The sequence below is a fragment of the Lissotriton helveticus genome, chromosome 11 (genome assembly GCF_964261635.1).
Source record: "Lissotriton helveticus chromosome 11, aLisHel1.1, whole genome shotgun sequence".
Classification (NCBI taxonomy): Eukaryota; Metazoa; Chordata; class Amphibia; order Caudata; family Salamandridae; genus Lissotriton; species Lissotriton helveticus.
Window position 1 is genome coordinate 262,195,117 of NC_136072.1, and position 18,906 is coordinate 262,214,022.

The 18,906-nt window shown below is 43.0% G+C and overlaps 1 protein-coding gene across 1 annotated transcript in view; it reads left to right on the forward strand.

Annotated features, from left to right (window-relative positions):
* The window catches only part of LOC144790776 (G2/mitotic-specific cyclin-B3-like), a 336,268-nt gene that overhangs the window by 134,429 nt on the left and 182,933 nt on the right, over positions 1-18,906 (forward strand). Inside the window, exon 7 of the mRNA XM_078665471.1 lies at positions 3,199-3,291. Coding sequence (XP_078521597.1) covers positions 3,199-3,291 — 93 coding nt within the window. The remainder of the gene's footprint in view (positions 1-3,198; positions 3,292-18,906) is intronic.

Consider the following 18,906-nt stretch of genomic DNA (forward strand, 5'->3'; position numbering starts at 1 on the left):
CTCCTAATAATGTATGTACAAGTTATGTCCTGTTTGACTAATTATTTTGACACTAATCCTCTTATCTCAAGCACTGGTACAGATACAGTGTCTGGTGAAATGCATATTTTAGTTAGTAGCCATTTTGGCAGCGAGGGTTGAAAGCGACTTCTAACCTTCAGCAAACATGAAGACCATAGTAAATGCAGCCTGTATTAAGCGTAGTGACACTAGAAGTAGGAGTCTGGGAGTTAGGTGTGTGTGTATGTATACATGATATATATGTATGTATGTATATATCTGAAAGAGACAATTAGTTATAAATTCCTTACCTTTTGAATTACCCCAGGCATCAGACTATAATCTGTCTCTTATAGATACATCGTTACCAAAGGTAAGTGACTTGTTCATATGCACAAAAATTCAACAAAGGACTGTACGAAGCACTCCCCATGTTGAAATTAATTTGATTTTGAGCAGGTAAATGCGTTTTGCTTACACCTTTTTCAATACTTGCTTTCACACACTCGTTATGTGAGAGGAATTGGGTCTTTTATGCTACATTATGCACTTCTATTGGGAGAGAAAACACAGCAATTAGGCGTCGACTCTTGCTGTACTTGTTTAAAATACAATTCCTGCAGCAGCTATTTTTTAGTGGTGAGTGTCCATGATTACAATAAATCGTATCACTCTTCTCTAATCAACTGCCATTCATTATTTTTTCTTGATAATTCATTAATTCAAAGTTTGGCATAGGAACAGTTAGGTACAATTACAACATCCCCACAGTGATGGTCACATTTTCTCAGTCTTTGCTCCATTGTCACCACATTGGGTTGCCACTAAACCTCATAAGAAGCCACAGTAAGTGCACATGAGGATCTATATGCGATTGTTGTTCTCCTTGCCTTAATAATATATCTCTTAGCCATGCATCCATACAAGTCAATTATTTCGCTGTGCACTCCACAGGTTAAGAACTGCTGATACATATCGGCGGAACATATGCTTACTTGACTTTGATGAAGTAATTCTGGCCATGCACATTTCCAAGACCACAAGCCCACCTTCCTAAAATATTGGCCGGAATGTATGTATGAATGTATGTATGTATGTATGTCGTTCCATGGGTAAAGCATTTTTTGTTTTGCCAATAACTTTGGTGCAGTTTGACGAATCTTTTGAGTAGTAACCATTCTTAGGCAACTAAATACCTGTCTAAAAACAGGTTGAACACATACAATATGATAAACCTCTATCACTATTTCGGGGGCCCCTCTCGGGCCACGTCTTTCTTACCTTTGTATATTTTTGGCTTTTTATCTCTTGTTTCTCACTTCTATTTTTGAGCCTAATCGTTATATGTCCCAAATCAGTACTTTTTTGTAACACCCCTGCGTACCTGTATCATGCACCCTGATGTATTTATTTGTAACAGACTCAGTGTACTGTGCTTGTCGTATGCATAATGTCAAGTTATTTGTTTTATTGCATGCAGAAATCTCAAGTGGTTCTCCTGAAGAAGGCGTTGGTTACGCCGAAACGCGCGTATCGACTGTCATCTTATCTACTCCGATCTGTTAACCCTTGTAGCAGTTTGTTTGATGTTGAGATCCCTGTGTCCTTTGTTTGTATTAATGATTTGATACTAAAATTATTTTAGTGATATATTGTGATAGGTGTTTGATATTGTGATTTTTTTTTACTCAGTTTTTTTTAAACATGCAATAATAAAATAACACTTTAACTTTTTTGTCTGTCAGTACACTGAGTTCCTATTTATCATATAGTGTGCGTGTTAAACCTGATTTTAGACAGGTATTTAGTTGCCTAGGAATTGTTACTACTCAAAATATTATTTCCCTGTCCTAGGAAAGCTCAGTTTCAGGGGGTCCCTTTTTACCTTCTGTGCAGTTTGACGAATCTTCACAATTTGCAGAATTAGAATGATGCTCAGTTCAGCTGCTGTTGTGAATGTTTTGGAATGATTAGTCAAGCGAGTGCTGAGAAAAAGGTAGGAACCCAAAATGCTATGTGACTTTGCAATTTCCTGTAGGTATTTTAAGCACTACTACAGCCCGAAAAGCTGGACAGAATCCCACCAAATGTGGCAGAGATGAAGCTCTTGGACCAGAAAGAGCCCTTTTTGTGATTTGCTGTACATCTGTTTAGTATGTATTGCTTTACTGTCAGCAAAGCATTTACTAACTTCTATACATTACAGTTTATGTATGGGTAAAAGACCGTAAACAGAAACGGACAGTTCCCTTCTGCTCCTGTGCAGAACACATTGGCGGGTCCTCCGCTAAGGCAGAGGAGTGACGCCCCACTGCTTTTAAGCAGTGTAATTAAAGGAAATATAAAATGATAATAACAAAGTTATCATGTTATGTTTCCGTGCAGCTTAGCAGGTGGGTCGCCCTGCTCTCAGAGCAGGGGAGGAGTGGTTTGCCCAGTCAAGTGTGCAATGACTGCTTGGCCAGCCCTTTGAGACTGGCCAAACAGTCATGGGATCTTTGCATGTTCTCCATACAGGCTGCATTACAGCCTGGGAGAAGAACATACCCCAGTCCCCGTCTGAACCACTGCGCTCAGACCAATCAATCCTGCATTGCATCACTGTGTATGGTCAGTGGAGCCTGGGTGCGCTTTTTTTTTTTTTTTTTTTTTTTTTACATCCTCTTTCCCCTCGAGCCTGCCACCCCTAATCGGTGTTGGGTGCTACTAGCAGAACAGTTCAGGGAGCCATTTCTACAAGAAATGGCAAGGTATAGAGAGCATGCATGTGCGCCGCAGAAAGCTAAGCTCTGAACGGGAAGGAGGTCACCACTTTGTTGGCAAGAAAGGATGCAAGTTACTGAGTTGGTACCTGTGCTATAGACCCGAAAGTCAATTGTTGCGAAAAATTGAGCGGGTCCTTTATTTCCAAAAACAATTGTTTTGGAATAAAAAACTGCAGTGTCCGATTTATTTAAAAAAAATATTGAAGCAAATACATTTCATTGTTTCATTTGCAAGGATGCACGCAATCTATGAGGAACTATTTGAAACATGGTTTTGCTTCCCACACTTGTTTATAATGTGCTACGTCAAATAGTGACTATGCCTCCTATAAAGAATAATTTATAGCACGTTTCAGTCCTGCTGTATAAGATGTGAGAGCCCATGAATGTGTTATGATTGTGCACAGCAAATATAATTTTTTTTTCTGCTTAGATTATTGAAGACATTGATGAGAAGCAAAAATGGAACTCATTTGCAGTCCCAATGTATGCAAAGGCCATTTTTGATAACTTGAAGCAAAGAGAGGTACTGCTTAATTATTCTCTGACATTTACTTGAACAGGAGAAATGTTTTGTTTACTCTGTGCATGCTTTACAAACTGATTATATATAAGGATGTGAGAAGAATTGATGAATGAAAAAGTAATGCGATTTTTTTTTTTTTTGTAGTAAATTTGATAAATGCACGATTTATTTTGTATGCTTCAAGTTGAGTGTTTTGCTTGATAATTAAGCTTTGTCAAAGCCGATAGGTCTTGCCGTTGTATTGAGCTTGCTAAGCCTATGGCTTTGCTAGTGCTCATTTGTAACGCATTGTTCAAAAAGGTAAAAGAAAATGAATACTAGGAGAAAGCAACATCATATCCTAAGGTATCTCAAAACAGAACATTGAATTACATAGCTTCAATCCTTGCAAACGGCATGACTTACTTTTCAAAGTGTACACCGAAAAATCTGAACAGATTTCTTGCCCAAGATCGATCATAAATTACACAGAGTACTTAAAAGAACAGTCTGAAGAAGTGCCCGATATTAAAGGAAAACACACACCATTTACTTTCCACAAGACTCTCAACTGTAACAAATGGCAAAGGCCATTGGATCGCTACAGCGACACAGGAGACCCATTCAAGTGCTCCATGAAGAGGGTACTCTCCTATCCATTCAATTTAAATACACTTGCCTCGCATATAGGCTGAATGAGTGCAACAGCTCACTCTTCCCCCTGGGCCGTAAATGCTGCTTTTGTGTGGCAAAGCCTGGGGTTTCATGCAACATGTGGCAGGCTGCAGTCCTATGGAATCCAGCCTGTGCTATGCATTCAAACCTGGAAAAACTATCCTTGTTGCTACACTTTTATGGGCCACCTGAGAAGGAATGAGCGCAACGTGGAGCGCGCTGGGATGTGAGGGGGTACACCAAAACATAGGGAGGAGAGCAAGAAAATGTGCACTCCCGTTGAGTGCTCAGAGAAAAAGAAGTTCTCTGATGTGAGCCTTGGATAGATCCAATTCATCTCATCAAATCTAATTAAAATGATGGTAAAGAAGCTAAGCTGTAGCGGATGGGAAAACTGAAAAAAGAGGATGGAAAGGCTTAAGAAGCGAGCAAATGAGTGACCGGAAAGACAGCCAATGGGAAGCAATTGCCCATTCAAGTATTGTTGTTGTTCACAATAAGTCTTCTACAATAGACAGCTAAAAATATATCTCGGAGAGACCTAAAAAGAGCTCCAGAGTTGCATTTTCCTTCAATTTCTTAGTTTTGATTTTCTTCTTCGATCTTGCAAGCTATGACTTAAATGAATATTTCCCCACATCGATTAAATGATAATGTTTGCGTAACACAGATTTGCTAACTGCTATAATCCAGAAGCTGGATGTCCCCAGCCAATAAATTTAATGTAGCTGCTATCCACTGTAAGAACAAATGTCATTGCATGGTGGTAGAGCTTTGCCAAACATTCCCTTTAAGTTTTTTCTGGCCCGTCTTATGTTTTTTGTCCTGCTGGAGGCTATTTACATGTGTCCACTGCATGTATACTATAATTTTGCAAACATTCAATAGTCGAGACCATGACTCACATGTTCAGAGGCTACATCTAAAGGTAATACCCCCCCCCACCCATAGTTAAGCTTGTGAAATTTCCCCGTATTCCTGACTGTGAAGAGACTGGAAACAGTGCCGTACGTAGTCCAAAGACTGTGGATGAACAACCAACACCTTAACTGCAGTCACTCCAGTTCCCTTACTTTCCCTTTCCCCCACATGTACTGCTGTGTGTGGCATGTTAAACGTGTTGTTGCTGGGAGATGATGTGATGAGTGAATGTGTGCCATGAAGGATACTAAAAGCTTGCCAAAAAGTCTTTCTCCTTCGGTTCAACTTTGTCATCTGTTGTGAATGAGACTACCTGCATGCTATCTATGGTCCATGGATCTCTGCTCCAGAAACTCTTTAGGGCTACATCCATTCTGTACGAAGTCCTCTTTTCCACTGCAAGAGTATGTGAGCTCCCCACTTGGATGTCTAGCAACCAGAAATCTTGGTTTAGAAAGCATGTGTGCAGTCTACATTCTGGAAACTATTTGGTGTTAATCATTTCCCATACTCTGTTAGATCTGGCATCCTTGGTGTGGTTTCCCCTCTTTTTCTCTGCCTCACGATTTTGATGTATGCTGGACTTCATTTTTGCTGGTTTAGGTACTGTGGGCACTTTGCCACTGCCGATCAGTGCTAAAGTGCAAGTGCTCCCTGTGTAAATTATGATTCTGGCTGGCTATCCATGATTGGCATATTTGATTTAGGCGCAAGTCCCTGGGAAAGTGCACTATGTAGAGCTTGCCTCCTGTTACAAAGTTTCAGGGACACAAAGACTTCACCTGCAGCATCCTTGAACTCCACTGCTGAGAGTTCTGACCTACCTGGTGGTGCCAATTCCAGTTCTGGGCCCTTAAAGTTTGGTCCTGCTGCAAAAAGCATCAAGAAACATTCAAAATCGATGCATCGCCCTTCCAGCGCCTGTTTTTCCAACGCAGCACCACTGTGTGGGAAAAAGTTCCCATGCACCGCCACGTGCATAAAAAATATTGTTCAGCGCCTGCCAGCAGCCGAAGAAACTTCTGCTGTTTTGCACCGGTTTACAAAGGTGAGACCACCACACTGACGCAGCACCGCAGACCAGGATCATCTTGGAATAAATGCCATGCTTCCCCTTAAAGTCCCGATTCAATGCAATACTTCTCCTGCGTGCATCAGAACTAACGCATCACCTCCCCGTGGACCCAGAAACCAATGCATCACTGTGTTTTCTGTTGCTTCCCTCCTCTGCAGGTGTTTTGCCTTGTACATTTTAATGCATTTGAAGGCACTTTGTGTAAAATCACTGCATCCACAGTTTCCTTTTGTACGAATTGCTAAAACCTTTTCAAAAGTGATATTTTGAGTTGTATATGTTGGATTTTTCTGTTTTGGTTCTTGTGTGGCTTAGATAAGGATACTTTATTTTTTCTAAAATGGTGTGGTGTCCATTTGTAGTGTTTACACTGTTACAGCGTGTGTTTTGTACAAATACTTTACACATTGCCTCTTCGATAAGCCTGACTCCTTGTGCCAAGCTACCAAATGGGTGAGCAGGGATTACTTTGGATGTGTAATCCCTTTTATCCTGACTAGAAGGAAGGGTCCCTACTTGGACAGGATGCATACCACTGCCAACTAGAGACCCCGATTTCTAACACACTACAAATTCATATTAGACAGGAACAGCACGCAAAACAAACTATTATTCCTGATGGCTATCATACTATGCATAATAAGTTTGTGGTATATAAATAAATAATACCGGATCTAGGTTTGACTGGACATAGCAATAACAGATAGCTCAATAAATAAGAGTCAAGATTCGAGGTAGTAGGAGTTTGCAGGTTTAATACAGCATAAAGGACAGGAACAGGACAACCTGCACAGGAATAGGATGGCAGCGCTGCCTGGGACAGGATCAAGATCGGCGTAACATTTAATAACAGTGCACAAGCATATATACTAAAACAATTGCATTACAATACATACGATAGGCGGAGCAGTGGGTGTGGTCAATAGCAGTCGCGAAAGATAAGGGTGAAAGTGGGTGTAACAAGAGGCGTATACATAGACATGTGATGTAAGCGTAACAGAATATGTCATAAATGGGGCGGAAACATGGAGGGGGCTACCTAAGGAGCCGGGACCTCTAACCTAATAGTGCGCGCAAACTGACAATGACGTATTACTAGGAGAAGCTGGGGGCTATGAACTCTGCCCTAGGAGTAAAGACTGAAGTCTGGAGAGTCAGGGCGACCTGTACCTAAACCCTATCTAGTATCTAATGTTTAGAGGACATGTTGATATAAACTAAGAGTCAGGAGGGGAGAGGCTAACAGACTCTAAGACTGGAGCATGCATTATTCTACATGTAGTGCGTGATGAAGAATATTAAATGACCATAAATACAGTATTTCTCTTACATGGAGACGTAAGGGCTAGACGATGACGGAAACTATTGATGCGATTCAGTAGTTTAGGAATGCAGAGAAGGAGGGCTGAACTGATAACTAGAATCATAACATATTCTTGGCAGACTCGTAGGCAGAGCCAGGCTGAACCGGGCACTGTGAGGCAGGAAGTAAGTGAAGGGTCAGGAATACAGGTGGGGGCTGTATCGCTCCTCAACGAGGGCTCAGGAGACAGGAGCTGAATCTGGTGTCCGGGCCCTTTTGAGGCCTAGAAACGGGGACTTTACAATGAAATAACGTGCACACTGAGAAACGTGGCAACGTAACTTTTACATAGGCCTAATACTCGTAGCTTTCACGAGAACTGGAAACTGGCATACTAGAGATGGACACAACTATAATTGCGTCTTTAATCAAACATGGGGAATACATATGCATATTAATCATGCACACATAACATAAGATGGGGAACACGTAGGGACACAGAACATGGCAAAATTTACTTTTCCACATTCCCTCCTTGTCACTACGTTTCCATCAGGAAACATCAATATTCATGATACCATCTATCATTTCATACAGTATCATTTGTTCGTCTCGAATTTTCTTGGAACTGGATTTAGAACGGGACTTGGGACTGGGAATACAAGAGGTAGCACCAATGCCACAAATCGCAGGGCCACATTGTATACAAAGACAACAACTGAATATGATCGCTACTGCAATACCTAGAAAGGACAATACTTTCCATCCCCAGGCGGAAATCATATTCCAGAACCAACCGGACCATGTCCAGGTGCCTGGATCTTGGTGTAACATATGGGCAATTTTATGGAGTCTGGTTATAGCTGAATAAACAGACGGCGCGTTATTTGGAATGAAAATGCAGCAACTAGATCCGATGACTCTACATGCCCCGCCCCTATCGGCCAGTATGACGTCAAGGACGAGACGATTCTGGAGCACGACAATTCTCATAAAGGATTGCTCCTCGGTTAAATTACCTAGAGCAGAAGTAGTCTCAATCACTACTGCTTCGAGTGTTCTGGTTAATCTACGTATCAGTTTACTATTCACGACAGTACCTAAGTAGGGAAAGACACCTTTATTGATATCTATGTATTGTTCTAGAGCAGTTTCAGTATAATCGACAATCGGGAGGTCTCTCTTGTGTCTAGTATGTACTAGGTGGGAATTCCTATGGTAGTCAGGTGGGGCTAGAAAAACTGGTGGCAGTAGGAAGGCAATGTAACAGGTTCCCTCCCAATCGAGGGGCAGACGAACATATGCGGTCTGATCACAAACAAAATAAGAATGACGTGAAGCTTTAAAAATAGATGTCCTACTGTCACTATACTTGACAATAGTAGTACAATCACTATGTCCTACATGTACGGAACCATTCTTTCGGACACATAATTCGCCTTTGACTGGTAATACTGACATAGCAGGGAAGTCTGGAGTAGTATCAGACTGAACATTCAGGACCATGAAATTCGAAGAATAATTACCCAAATTATAAACTTCATTTTCTAGATCTAGCCCTGTTCTGTGGGGAAGACCTTGCTTGTCTGGAAAACATGTACTGTTAAGAAAAGACATATCTGTTGAGGATGACGTTAACGTGGACCATGCTCCACACGAACCATTATGTGAAAATGGATAAGGAAAGAGTGGCAGAACTCCCTTCGGTGTCTGGAAAGGGGGGAGTCGACCACACACCCAACAATTAGTGGCATTGCTGGTCTGGTGTGCATAATGTAACATGCGGATAAATGAGTTGTTACGCATAGCAAGATGATAAGAAAGTTCATGAGGAGGCAGATCACTAAACGTGTGCTCTACTGTAACAATAGAAGACGTATTTACATGAGAAACTGGAAAACACAAATAAAATGCATAACCTGTGCAGGTAATCATGAGGCTGAAAAACAATATGAAACTTAGAAAAACGATACATCGGATTGAGTTTTGACTAACTCTCTCACTATGGGGGTCTATTTTATACATGTCAGAAACCGGTCTAACCGTTTCACCTAGGGGAGGACTTAGACAATCAAACTGGCTGACTTATTTTACTAGACCTTAATTTTAGCTTATAGTCCTGTTGCGGAGTTTTCTCTAACCGGGAGGAATTTGTATCATTGTCTTTTGCGGGACAGTCCTTAAGAATAGTACTTTGGCAATCCTTAAAATCCTCTGAAATGTTCTTGGAAACAGTCTTTAATCCATAAAACTTTTTCACGTGAGACAGGTGGACCCAGCCCTTCCTGCCTTCCAGCTTGACGGCAGTACGGGTGGCCAGGAGGACCTGTTTTGGCTCCTTCCAACGAGGCTCCAGCGGACTTGAACGATCAAAGTTCCTTACAAGAACCAAACTTCCGGGAACGATTTCATGCGGTGCCACCTCGGTATTATCTGGAAATGCGGCGGAAACCTGTGAACGACAAGAGTGTAGGGCAGACATCAAGGAAGCTAGGTAATCTGTCAGCATATTACTTGAAACATCGGTAATACTTCGGGGTCTAGGTGTACCCCACATATTAGGGGGGCGGCCGAATACGACCTCGTACGGGGACAGACCTGATCTGGAATGTGCGACCATGCGCATATAAAACAGAGCGACTGGCAGAGCTACTAACCAGTCTACACCTTTCTCTTTACATATTTTGGCAATGCGGATTTTCAGGGTCTGGTTATGTCTCTCTACGAGACCGGCTGCTTCAGGATGGCGTACACAATGGAACTTCCACCGGTACCCTAACAAAAGGGAGATGTGTTTCATAAGCTCAGATGAGAATGGCTGGCCGTTATCAGAATATACGACTCTAGGGAGTCCGTAGCGCGGGAAGAATTCACGAACCAACTGCTTAGCAGTGGTCGCGGCTGTGTAATCTGAGACTGGATATGCCTCTGTCCACCTGGACAAAGCGCATACAACTACAAGGACATACTTGAAACCTCGACATCGCTCCATCTGAATATAATCCATCTGGAGGACTTCAAAAGGGTGGTCAGGGGGCTGGAATCCACCTTGTTCCACCGGGACACTTTTACCTGGATTAAACTGGCAACATATCATACAGGTACGGACTTTCTGCTTGGCTGCAGCTCGTAAATGCTTGTTAAACCAAATGTTCTGGATACTATCTAACATAGCTTTTTCTCCTAAATGTGCTGGACTATGTGCGGTATTGATAATGACTTGAACCATAGAGTCGGGGAGAAACCATGTGGCTTTTCCCTTCGTCACCCATCCCTGATCTGTCTGGACCCCTCCTTGTTCGGACCATTTCTTGATTTCATCGGGAGTAGCATGTAACTGGATATCCATGACATCTTGAGTAGGGTCCTTAACTGTCATACAGGTAGTCGGAGCTGGAGTAGGTGTCTGTGTTGGATTAACTGAAATGTCTGGAGTCTGTGCTGTAAGCTTGGCTGTGCGATCTGCTAGATCATTACCTTGAGAAATAATGTCAGTAACTTTCGTATGTGCTTTGCACTTCATGATAGCAATAGATGTCGGTAAATGTATGGCATCTAACAGAGCTTGAATAAGGAGACCATGCTGAATCTTGGTTCCATGAGAAGTCATGAAACCTCTCTCCTGCCAGAGCACTCCGAAGTCGTGTACAACTCCGAATGCGTAGCGTGAATCTGTGTAAACATTAACTTTCAGGTTCTTGGCGTGAATGCAGGCTTGTGTCAGAGCAACTAGCTCTGCTGCTTGAGCAGACAGGGTGTCAATACGGTGTGTTTCTATAACTTCAGTGACAGTAGTCACTGCATACGCGGCTACTAGTTCTCCTGTACTTGTTCTCATACATGAACCATCCACATAAAGTGTCAGGTCGGGATCTGGTAATGGAATATCTGTCAGATCTTGTCTTGGCTTAGTCATAATATTAACTACTTCCACACAGTCGTGTGTGGCAGGATTCGAATTAACTGACGGTAATAGTGTAGCAGGATTTAGAACGTTGCAGCGTCTGATTTCTATGTGTGGCTGGAACAGTGTCAGTTCATAACCTGTTAAACGTGCAATTGTCAAGTGCTGAGTCTGTGTTCGGTTTAAAAGAACTTCCACAGAGTGTGGAACTTGTACTGTCAAGGAATGTCCTAATACTATGGAATCACTTTGTCTGATAGCTAGTGCTGTGGCTGCAACTGACTTGAGGCACGCAGGCAGAGCCTGGGCTACTGGATCTAATGTGCTCGAAAAATAAGCACAGGGCTTGTACTGTCCTGCTTGATCTTGTGTGAGAACAGATAATGCTGTACCTTCACGTTCTGTGACGAAAAGTGTAAAAGGCTTACTGTAGTTCGGTGTAGCTAGAACAGGAGCTTGGCATAAAGCTTTCTTTAACTCATTGAAACTAAGTGTATGTTCAGATGTCCAAGGGAGGACAGTCGATACGGCTTCCTCCTGTGTCGTTAACTGTATCAGTGGTTTAGCTAGAAATGCATACTGAGGAATCCATTGTCTACAATAAGAAGTGAGGCCGATAAAAGCACGTACCTCCTTCTGTGTCTTGGGCTGAGGAAGACTCGCTATTAACTGGATACGGTCTGGTGTCAACTGCCTACCCCACTTGGACAGTAAGTGGCCTAAGTAGATCACTTGCTGGACACAGAATTGAAGCTTCGAAGGGGACACCTTGTGCCCCATCTCGGCGAGAAAATACAAGACTGTAAGTGATGCTCGCTCGCAAGCACGTTCAGAACGGGCTGTGATCAGTAGATCATCGACATACTGGAGCAGGGCAGTGTCAGTTGGCATGTGAATATTGTCTAGTTGTCTCTTAAGTGCTTGACTGTAAATACTAGGACTTTCTGTGAAACCTTGAGGAGCTCGTGTGAACATATAGCTCCTTCCATTTAAACAAAATCCGAAAAGAAACTGGCTGTCTGGATGAATGGGGACACTGAAAAACGCGTTCTTGAGGTCTATGACTGTAAAAAATGAGGCTTCGGAATCAATGACTGTCAATAGGGAAGAGATATCTGGGACAACTGGGTACTGGGGAATAATACATTTATTGAGTTCTCGAAGGTCAATCACTAATCGATATACTGGGGGTGCATTTGGATCAGTACGTTTCATGACTGGAATGATCGGAGAATTACATACATTGGAAGTAGTTTCTACAACTACTCCTTGAGCGATGAGCTCGTCAATAATTTTGGATAAGGCTGCTACAGCCTCAGGTGGCAATCTGTACTGTCTGATTCGTGGCAGGACTATACCTGGTTTGAGAGTCACACGATGGGGTGTGATTTGCATAAAACCTACATCAGTTGGACCTTGCGCCCATAGATGCTGCGGAACATTAGACAATCTTGGATCAAAATCTCGTAATACATAGTGACCCTTGAAGTCACGTAGAAACAGTCGTATTCCCTCTGGGGAACAGCAAATAACTGCACCTAATTCTTTCAGTGTCCTAATACCTAACAGATTTTCTGGACATGACTTCGTAAGTAACAGATCAGTAGTGCGGGACAATGGACCTACTTCTAGAGTAACTGGCTTAGATATCTCGTTTACAATAGGCTTTCCTGAAAATCCAAGGGAAACATTTCTAGAGCCTGAGAGCGGAGCCCCTGGAACTTCGGCGTGACTTATAGTCGTCCTACTTGCCCCTGTATCAATCAGAAACTTTCTGTCTTTCCCTAGTACTTGACTGTGAACATAGGGACCTTCTTGATCTACAGGAATCTCGATGAGAGGCAAGCCTACCTCCCTCTCTAGGCTGTTTCATGAGTACTGTTGATACTCTGGATACTCAGACTGTGCATACTGGTACATCTGCTGTGTAACATGCTGTGTTGCAGCAATAGGCTGCGGTGCTGGAACCGTCTGTTGTGCATTCTGTGGCTGAGAAGTCTGTGAAACTTGTTCTTGTCTAGGCGGACGTGGTCTTTCTTTAGTTTTACCAGTAGCTATATTGTGTTTCAGAACTGCACACTCGTTTATGAAATGACCTGGCTGTTTACAATAATTGCAGGTCCCTTTAACGGGAGCTGCAGGATGACTGGCTTGATTCGGACCCCTCTTCTGACTGTCTATAGGAACAGATTGTGCAACTAGTACTTTCATTTTCGTGTCTTTCATACGTTTTCTCTCGTGTTCTTGCTCTTCTCTGATTCTATTCTGGTGGTACTGGAGCATCTGTAACATCTGGGACGGGGTACTAGCTTGCCATGTACTTTCGACTTTCAAAACTCGATTCTTAACTTGTGGACTTGAATTCTCGACTAGTTTAGTAACAAAAAGATGAGGGTATGACTCGCTACTCGTCTTCAAGCCACTGTTTATAATAAAGCATTTCTCAAATCTAGAATAAAAATCACTAGTATCTTCATCTTGTTTCTGTTTACAGGCTGAGATTGCATCCCAGTCTTCCTTTTTAGTGGCTAATAATCTGGGCAAAACTTGTATTAACAGTTCTGGTAATTCCTTACATTTCTCTCCAAGACCGGTACCTGGTACTCGTATCTTATCTTCAGCTTCTAGAACTGCCCAATCGATCTTTTTCTCTCCCACCTCCCATTCTTTTTCCTTGAGTTTTTCATATACCCCTGCGGGCAACAGGACCTTTAACATTTTAATAATATCTGGATACGTGTATTCTCCCATACGGAGCATGTCTTTTAATTCTCGGTGGAACCCTGCTGGATCTTTGTCGTGACAAGGAATTAATTTCTTCATCTCTAAGAGTTCCATCTTTGTAATCGGGGTGTAAACAAATACTCGTTGCATTTCACCATCTGCTGTCCTGACTGGGTGTACTTCTCGTAACGGATTCTGTCTTTCTATGTAAAACGGTTTACTTTCTGGAGGTGAGACATGAACAAAATGCGGGTTCAAAAACATACTATATTTGTGACGCTGTTCTAGAATGACACTAATTAAATCGGTACCTAAACCTTTCCATCTATACTGGAGTAACTCGTTCAGGACATCATGTAACGGACCTGGATCAGAATGTTGACCCTCATACAGAGTAATGAGGTGCTGGATCATATACATACCCACCAGTCGTTGCTCGGCTGGGGGCAGTTTCAGAAACATTTGTGCCACTATTTCGTCTGGAAAAGTGGTAGAATCAGTAGTCCATCGGACTGCTGATCGGGCTAATTCTTGTTCATGCATAGTACTTAACTCACTATAACCGATTCGTGATTTCAGAATGTGATCGGTAGCTTGAAATACTTGTTCTAGAGAACCTTGTTCTGGTGCTGGATGATGAAAAACTGACTTGTGTTCTAGGCGTAAATGGCGGTCTGGAAATCTAGATTTTCCTACATACGCTATTCTGGCGGGATTCTCGTCCTCTACCTCTTCCGTAGGAGAGTCATTCTCTTTCTCGCTTACTTGTGCTACTTTACGTTGTTCGTGTAACCTTATTATTTCCTTACGAATTTTCTTGTACATACTCTCTATACTACTGATAGTTCTGTGTTTACCCTCGGCTATATTATCACTCCACCTTGTCAGGATTCTCATTTCGGCCGGATCTTTGGTCGGGTAATCTTGTTCCCTTATTAAACAATTAATCAGAAACTTTAATAGCATGAGCTGGATCTCAGCTTTCCTTTGAGACATGGCTTCGCCAATACTTTCTGGATCATTCCCTGTACGGATGAAACGATATATTCTGTCTAGATCTTCTTTCATATTCGGTAGGGTGTCCAAATACCCGGTCACCCGTCTTACACGGATGGAATATATAACTGTACTATCATCACCTGCAACTGGATCATAGCGGCATTCAGTAAGAGCTCGTCGGATATCTGCAACGGACTTATATTTGGGCGTACGCTGTAACGCACATTCATGTAACTCGACTAACGTTACTCGTTGGTGTGGTGGCGGGGTACCAGGAGGACCTCCTCCTGCGGCCCCTATACTGGAATCGTCGACTGATACTCTTCGTACTGGCGCGGCGGGAAATTGTAATGTAGGCTGGACCGGGGGTACCGTAGCAGGTACTCCGGTGTCTGGAGGAGCAGGAATTGCATGATTTACAGGGACTGACGGAACAGGATTCGCATATTCTGGGACTGTGTCGTCCAAGTAGGACGAGATAAAAATATCAGCTGCGGTCGGTTTGTGACGTAACTTGATCGGAACTAATGGTGGCGGAAAATTACTGGATGCCTCTGGGGTTGCTTTTGGCAAGCCCTCGGCAAGAAGAGGATACATACCCTTAATGAGGGCCTTCCTCTGTCTGTCTGACTGTTCGGTTTTGACTCGTTCACCTATCTCGATTAATTCCCTTTCTTGGGCTCGTTCTAAGGATTCTCTACTTAATTCTGACTTTCTGATTTCTTTTTCGGTTCTTTTATGAGATTCTTTGCGCCATAACTCGATGGCATCTTTCTGTGACTGTCTGGCTTTCTTTTTCCATAATGCTTCTTCTACTCGCATGATGCACTCGGCATCCCACGTACCTGATACGGGCCATCTATACTTTTCTTCTAACTCTTTGGTGTACTCTACCCATAAATCTAGATATAATATGGCACTTATGCCATGCTTCTGATACATAAAATGACCTGGACTGTCCCTAGGCGGGACAGGAACTGCTGCTTCTAACAGACCTTTTCTGGTTTTTAACTGACGTAGTTTAGAAAATAAAGGCATGACTGAACTGTAATCTAGACACAATACAATACAAAATGAACACGATAATTACACCACTCTCATACCACGACATTAAAATACATGAAGAACATTTAAAATAACAGTTCTGACAAAATACTACCTGGAATACGGAAAACAGAATACATGAATTTTCTCAAGAACAGAACTGACTAGAACAGAAACTAGATGCACTGCTAAAACAGTACGAAACTTACCGGTCTCATAAAGAGACACGTCAGGACCCGCATCCACCGAAGTGGACACTTCGTTTTGGGATCTGTGTACCACCAAACCCCACGGACCAGAGACAATTAGATTGACCCTGTCTAGATACTACCCCAGCAACGGTACTCACCGGGCAGCAAGAACGGAAGGCCTCGGACTGGACTGGACTGCTTTGACGCCGGACAGACGGACTTCGGACTTCTGTTACGGGTGGGCCTCCGGATACCTCGGACCTTGGACTCTCGGCTTGGGCTCTGGTCGGGACTCGCCGCGTTCCTCCACCGCCTCGTCTGGATGCTGGACCGCAACCTCAGTCTCCTCCGTGGGCCTGAGGGATACTTGAAGCAGAAATATCTGCACGTGGCCGGTATGGTTCCGTCACGGCTGCAGAGGGTCAGGGGGCATACGTGGCTTCACCGGCGCGTGGGGAAAGGGCAAGTCCCTATTCGGGCGCCATTATGTGGTATATAAATAAATAATACCGGATCTAGGTTTGACTGGACATAGCAATAACAGATAGCTCAATAAATAAGAGTCAAGATTCGAGGTAGTAGGAGTTTGCAGGTTTAATACAGCATAAAGGACAGGAACAGGACAACCTGCACAGGAATAGGATGGCAGCGCTGCCTGGGACAGGATCAAGATCGGCGTAACATTTAATAACAGTGCACAAGCATATATACTAAAACAATTGCATTACAATACATACGATAGGCGGAGCAGTGGGTGTGGTCAATAGCAGTCGCGAAAGATAAGGGTGAAAGTGGGTGTAACAAGAGGCGTATACATAGACATGTGATGTAAGCGTAACAGAATATGTCATAAATGGGGCGGAAACATGGAGGGGGCTACCTAAGGAGCCGGGACCTCTAACCTAATAGTGCGCGCAAACTGACAATGACGTATTACTAGGAGAAGCTGGGGGCTATGAACTCTGCGCTAGGAGTAAAGACTGAAGTCTGGAGAGTCAGGGCGACATGTACCTAAACCCTATCTAGTATCTAATGTTTAGAGGACATGTTGATATAAACTAAGAGTCAGGAGGGGAGAGGCTAACAGACTCCAAGACTGGAGCATGCATTATTCTACATGTAGTGCGTGATGAAGAATATTAAATGACCATAAATACAGTATTTCTCTTACATGGAGACGTAAGGGCTAGACGATGACGGAAACTATTGATGCGATTCAGTAGTTTAGGAATGCAGAGAAGGAGGGCTGAACTGATAACTAGAATCATAACATATTCTTGGCAGACTCGTAGGCAGAGCCAGGCTGAACCGGGCACTGTGAGGCAGGAAGTAAGTGAAGGGTCAGGAATACAGGTGGGGGCTGTATCGCTCCTCAACGAGGGCTCAGGAGACAGGAGCTGAATCTGGTGTCCGGGCCCTTTTGAGGCCTAGAAACGGGGACTTTACAATGAAATAACGTGCACACTGAGAAACGTGGCAACGTAACTTTTACATAGGCCTAATACTTGTAGCTTTCACGAGAACTGGAAACTGGCATACTAGAGATGGACACAACTATAATTGCGTCTTTAATCAAACATGGGGAATACATATGCATATTAATCATGCACACATAACATAAGATGGGGAACACGTAGGGACACAGAACATGGCAAAATTTACTTTTCCACAAGTTAACTGTAGCTTTTCAAATATATAGTCAACCTCTTTTAACCAGCAACACGTTCATGATTTCCTAAATGCCTACATGAAATATGAGATCTATTTTCAATAGGAGGGTATAGTTACAGGGGTTATGAGGGGCATGTCAAAACTGAATGGGGGCGTAGTCCTACATTGAGAGACCCTGTAAGTAAGAACCTAACTGCCTGCCTCTTGTCTCTGCACTACTTCTCAACTGAGTTTGAGTATGTGTCCTTACATAAGAAGCTACTTGCGAGAGGTGATCACACTTCTGCAGCTATCCTCTTGCACAAGTGTGCTGGTAGGCCTCACATGGGTAGATCATGAGAACAAATTATTAAATAATTCCCAGCATATGTTTCATTCCATGAGGACACCATGGGCTCCCTAGGGACAATTAGGACACTATCCAGTGCAAATCCTGAGTAGGTTGAAATACGATTTGGGACTGAGGTGGCGGTCCTGCTGTGGGTCTGCATAAAAGCATAAATAGCAGTGATGGTGAAATAGACATGCTAAGGATACTGTGTGGGCCTCACACAAGAATGTTGGACCATGTGGCAATCTGTTTGAAAGTCTACAAGTAGAGAATCTCTAATGTTGAAGATCAAGCTGTCACCCAGGGCAAAACCTATTCAAGATGGAGGGTGTCATTAAGAGCAAAGACTGAATCCTGATCCTGCTGTAATATTGACATGTTTAGCTTCTGGGAGTTCTCGAACATGGCTAAGGTGGAATAGTTGTTTGCTTATATGATGGGCAGAAAGGAATGTAACATTTGTTGTTGAGAGGACCCATGGAACAACTGCCCATGTGCTTGTCCTGGGATGCCACATGTCACATCCCACTTCTTCAAATACAGGGACCAAGATACTGCCTTTTATCTGGTGCAAAAAGGGTCCAAAAATACCTTGCTCTTGCAAGGCTGTGTATATCTATGCAGACTTCACCTTGATGGTTCAGAAGGCGAAGTGAGCCAATAAGGCTTTGAAGAAGAAACTGCAACATATGGGGATTGGTTTTGTGATGCCTTTACCCATGCAGGCTCAATATCACCTTTAACAGCAAAGCACGCTTTTGCTGAACACGGGCACAAAATTGAGTTTCAATAAGAAGT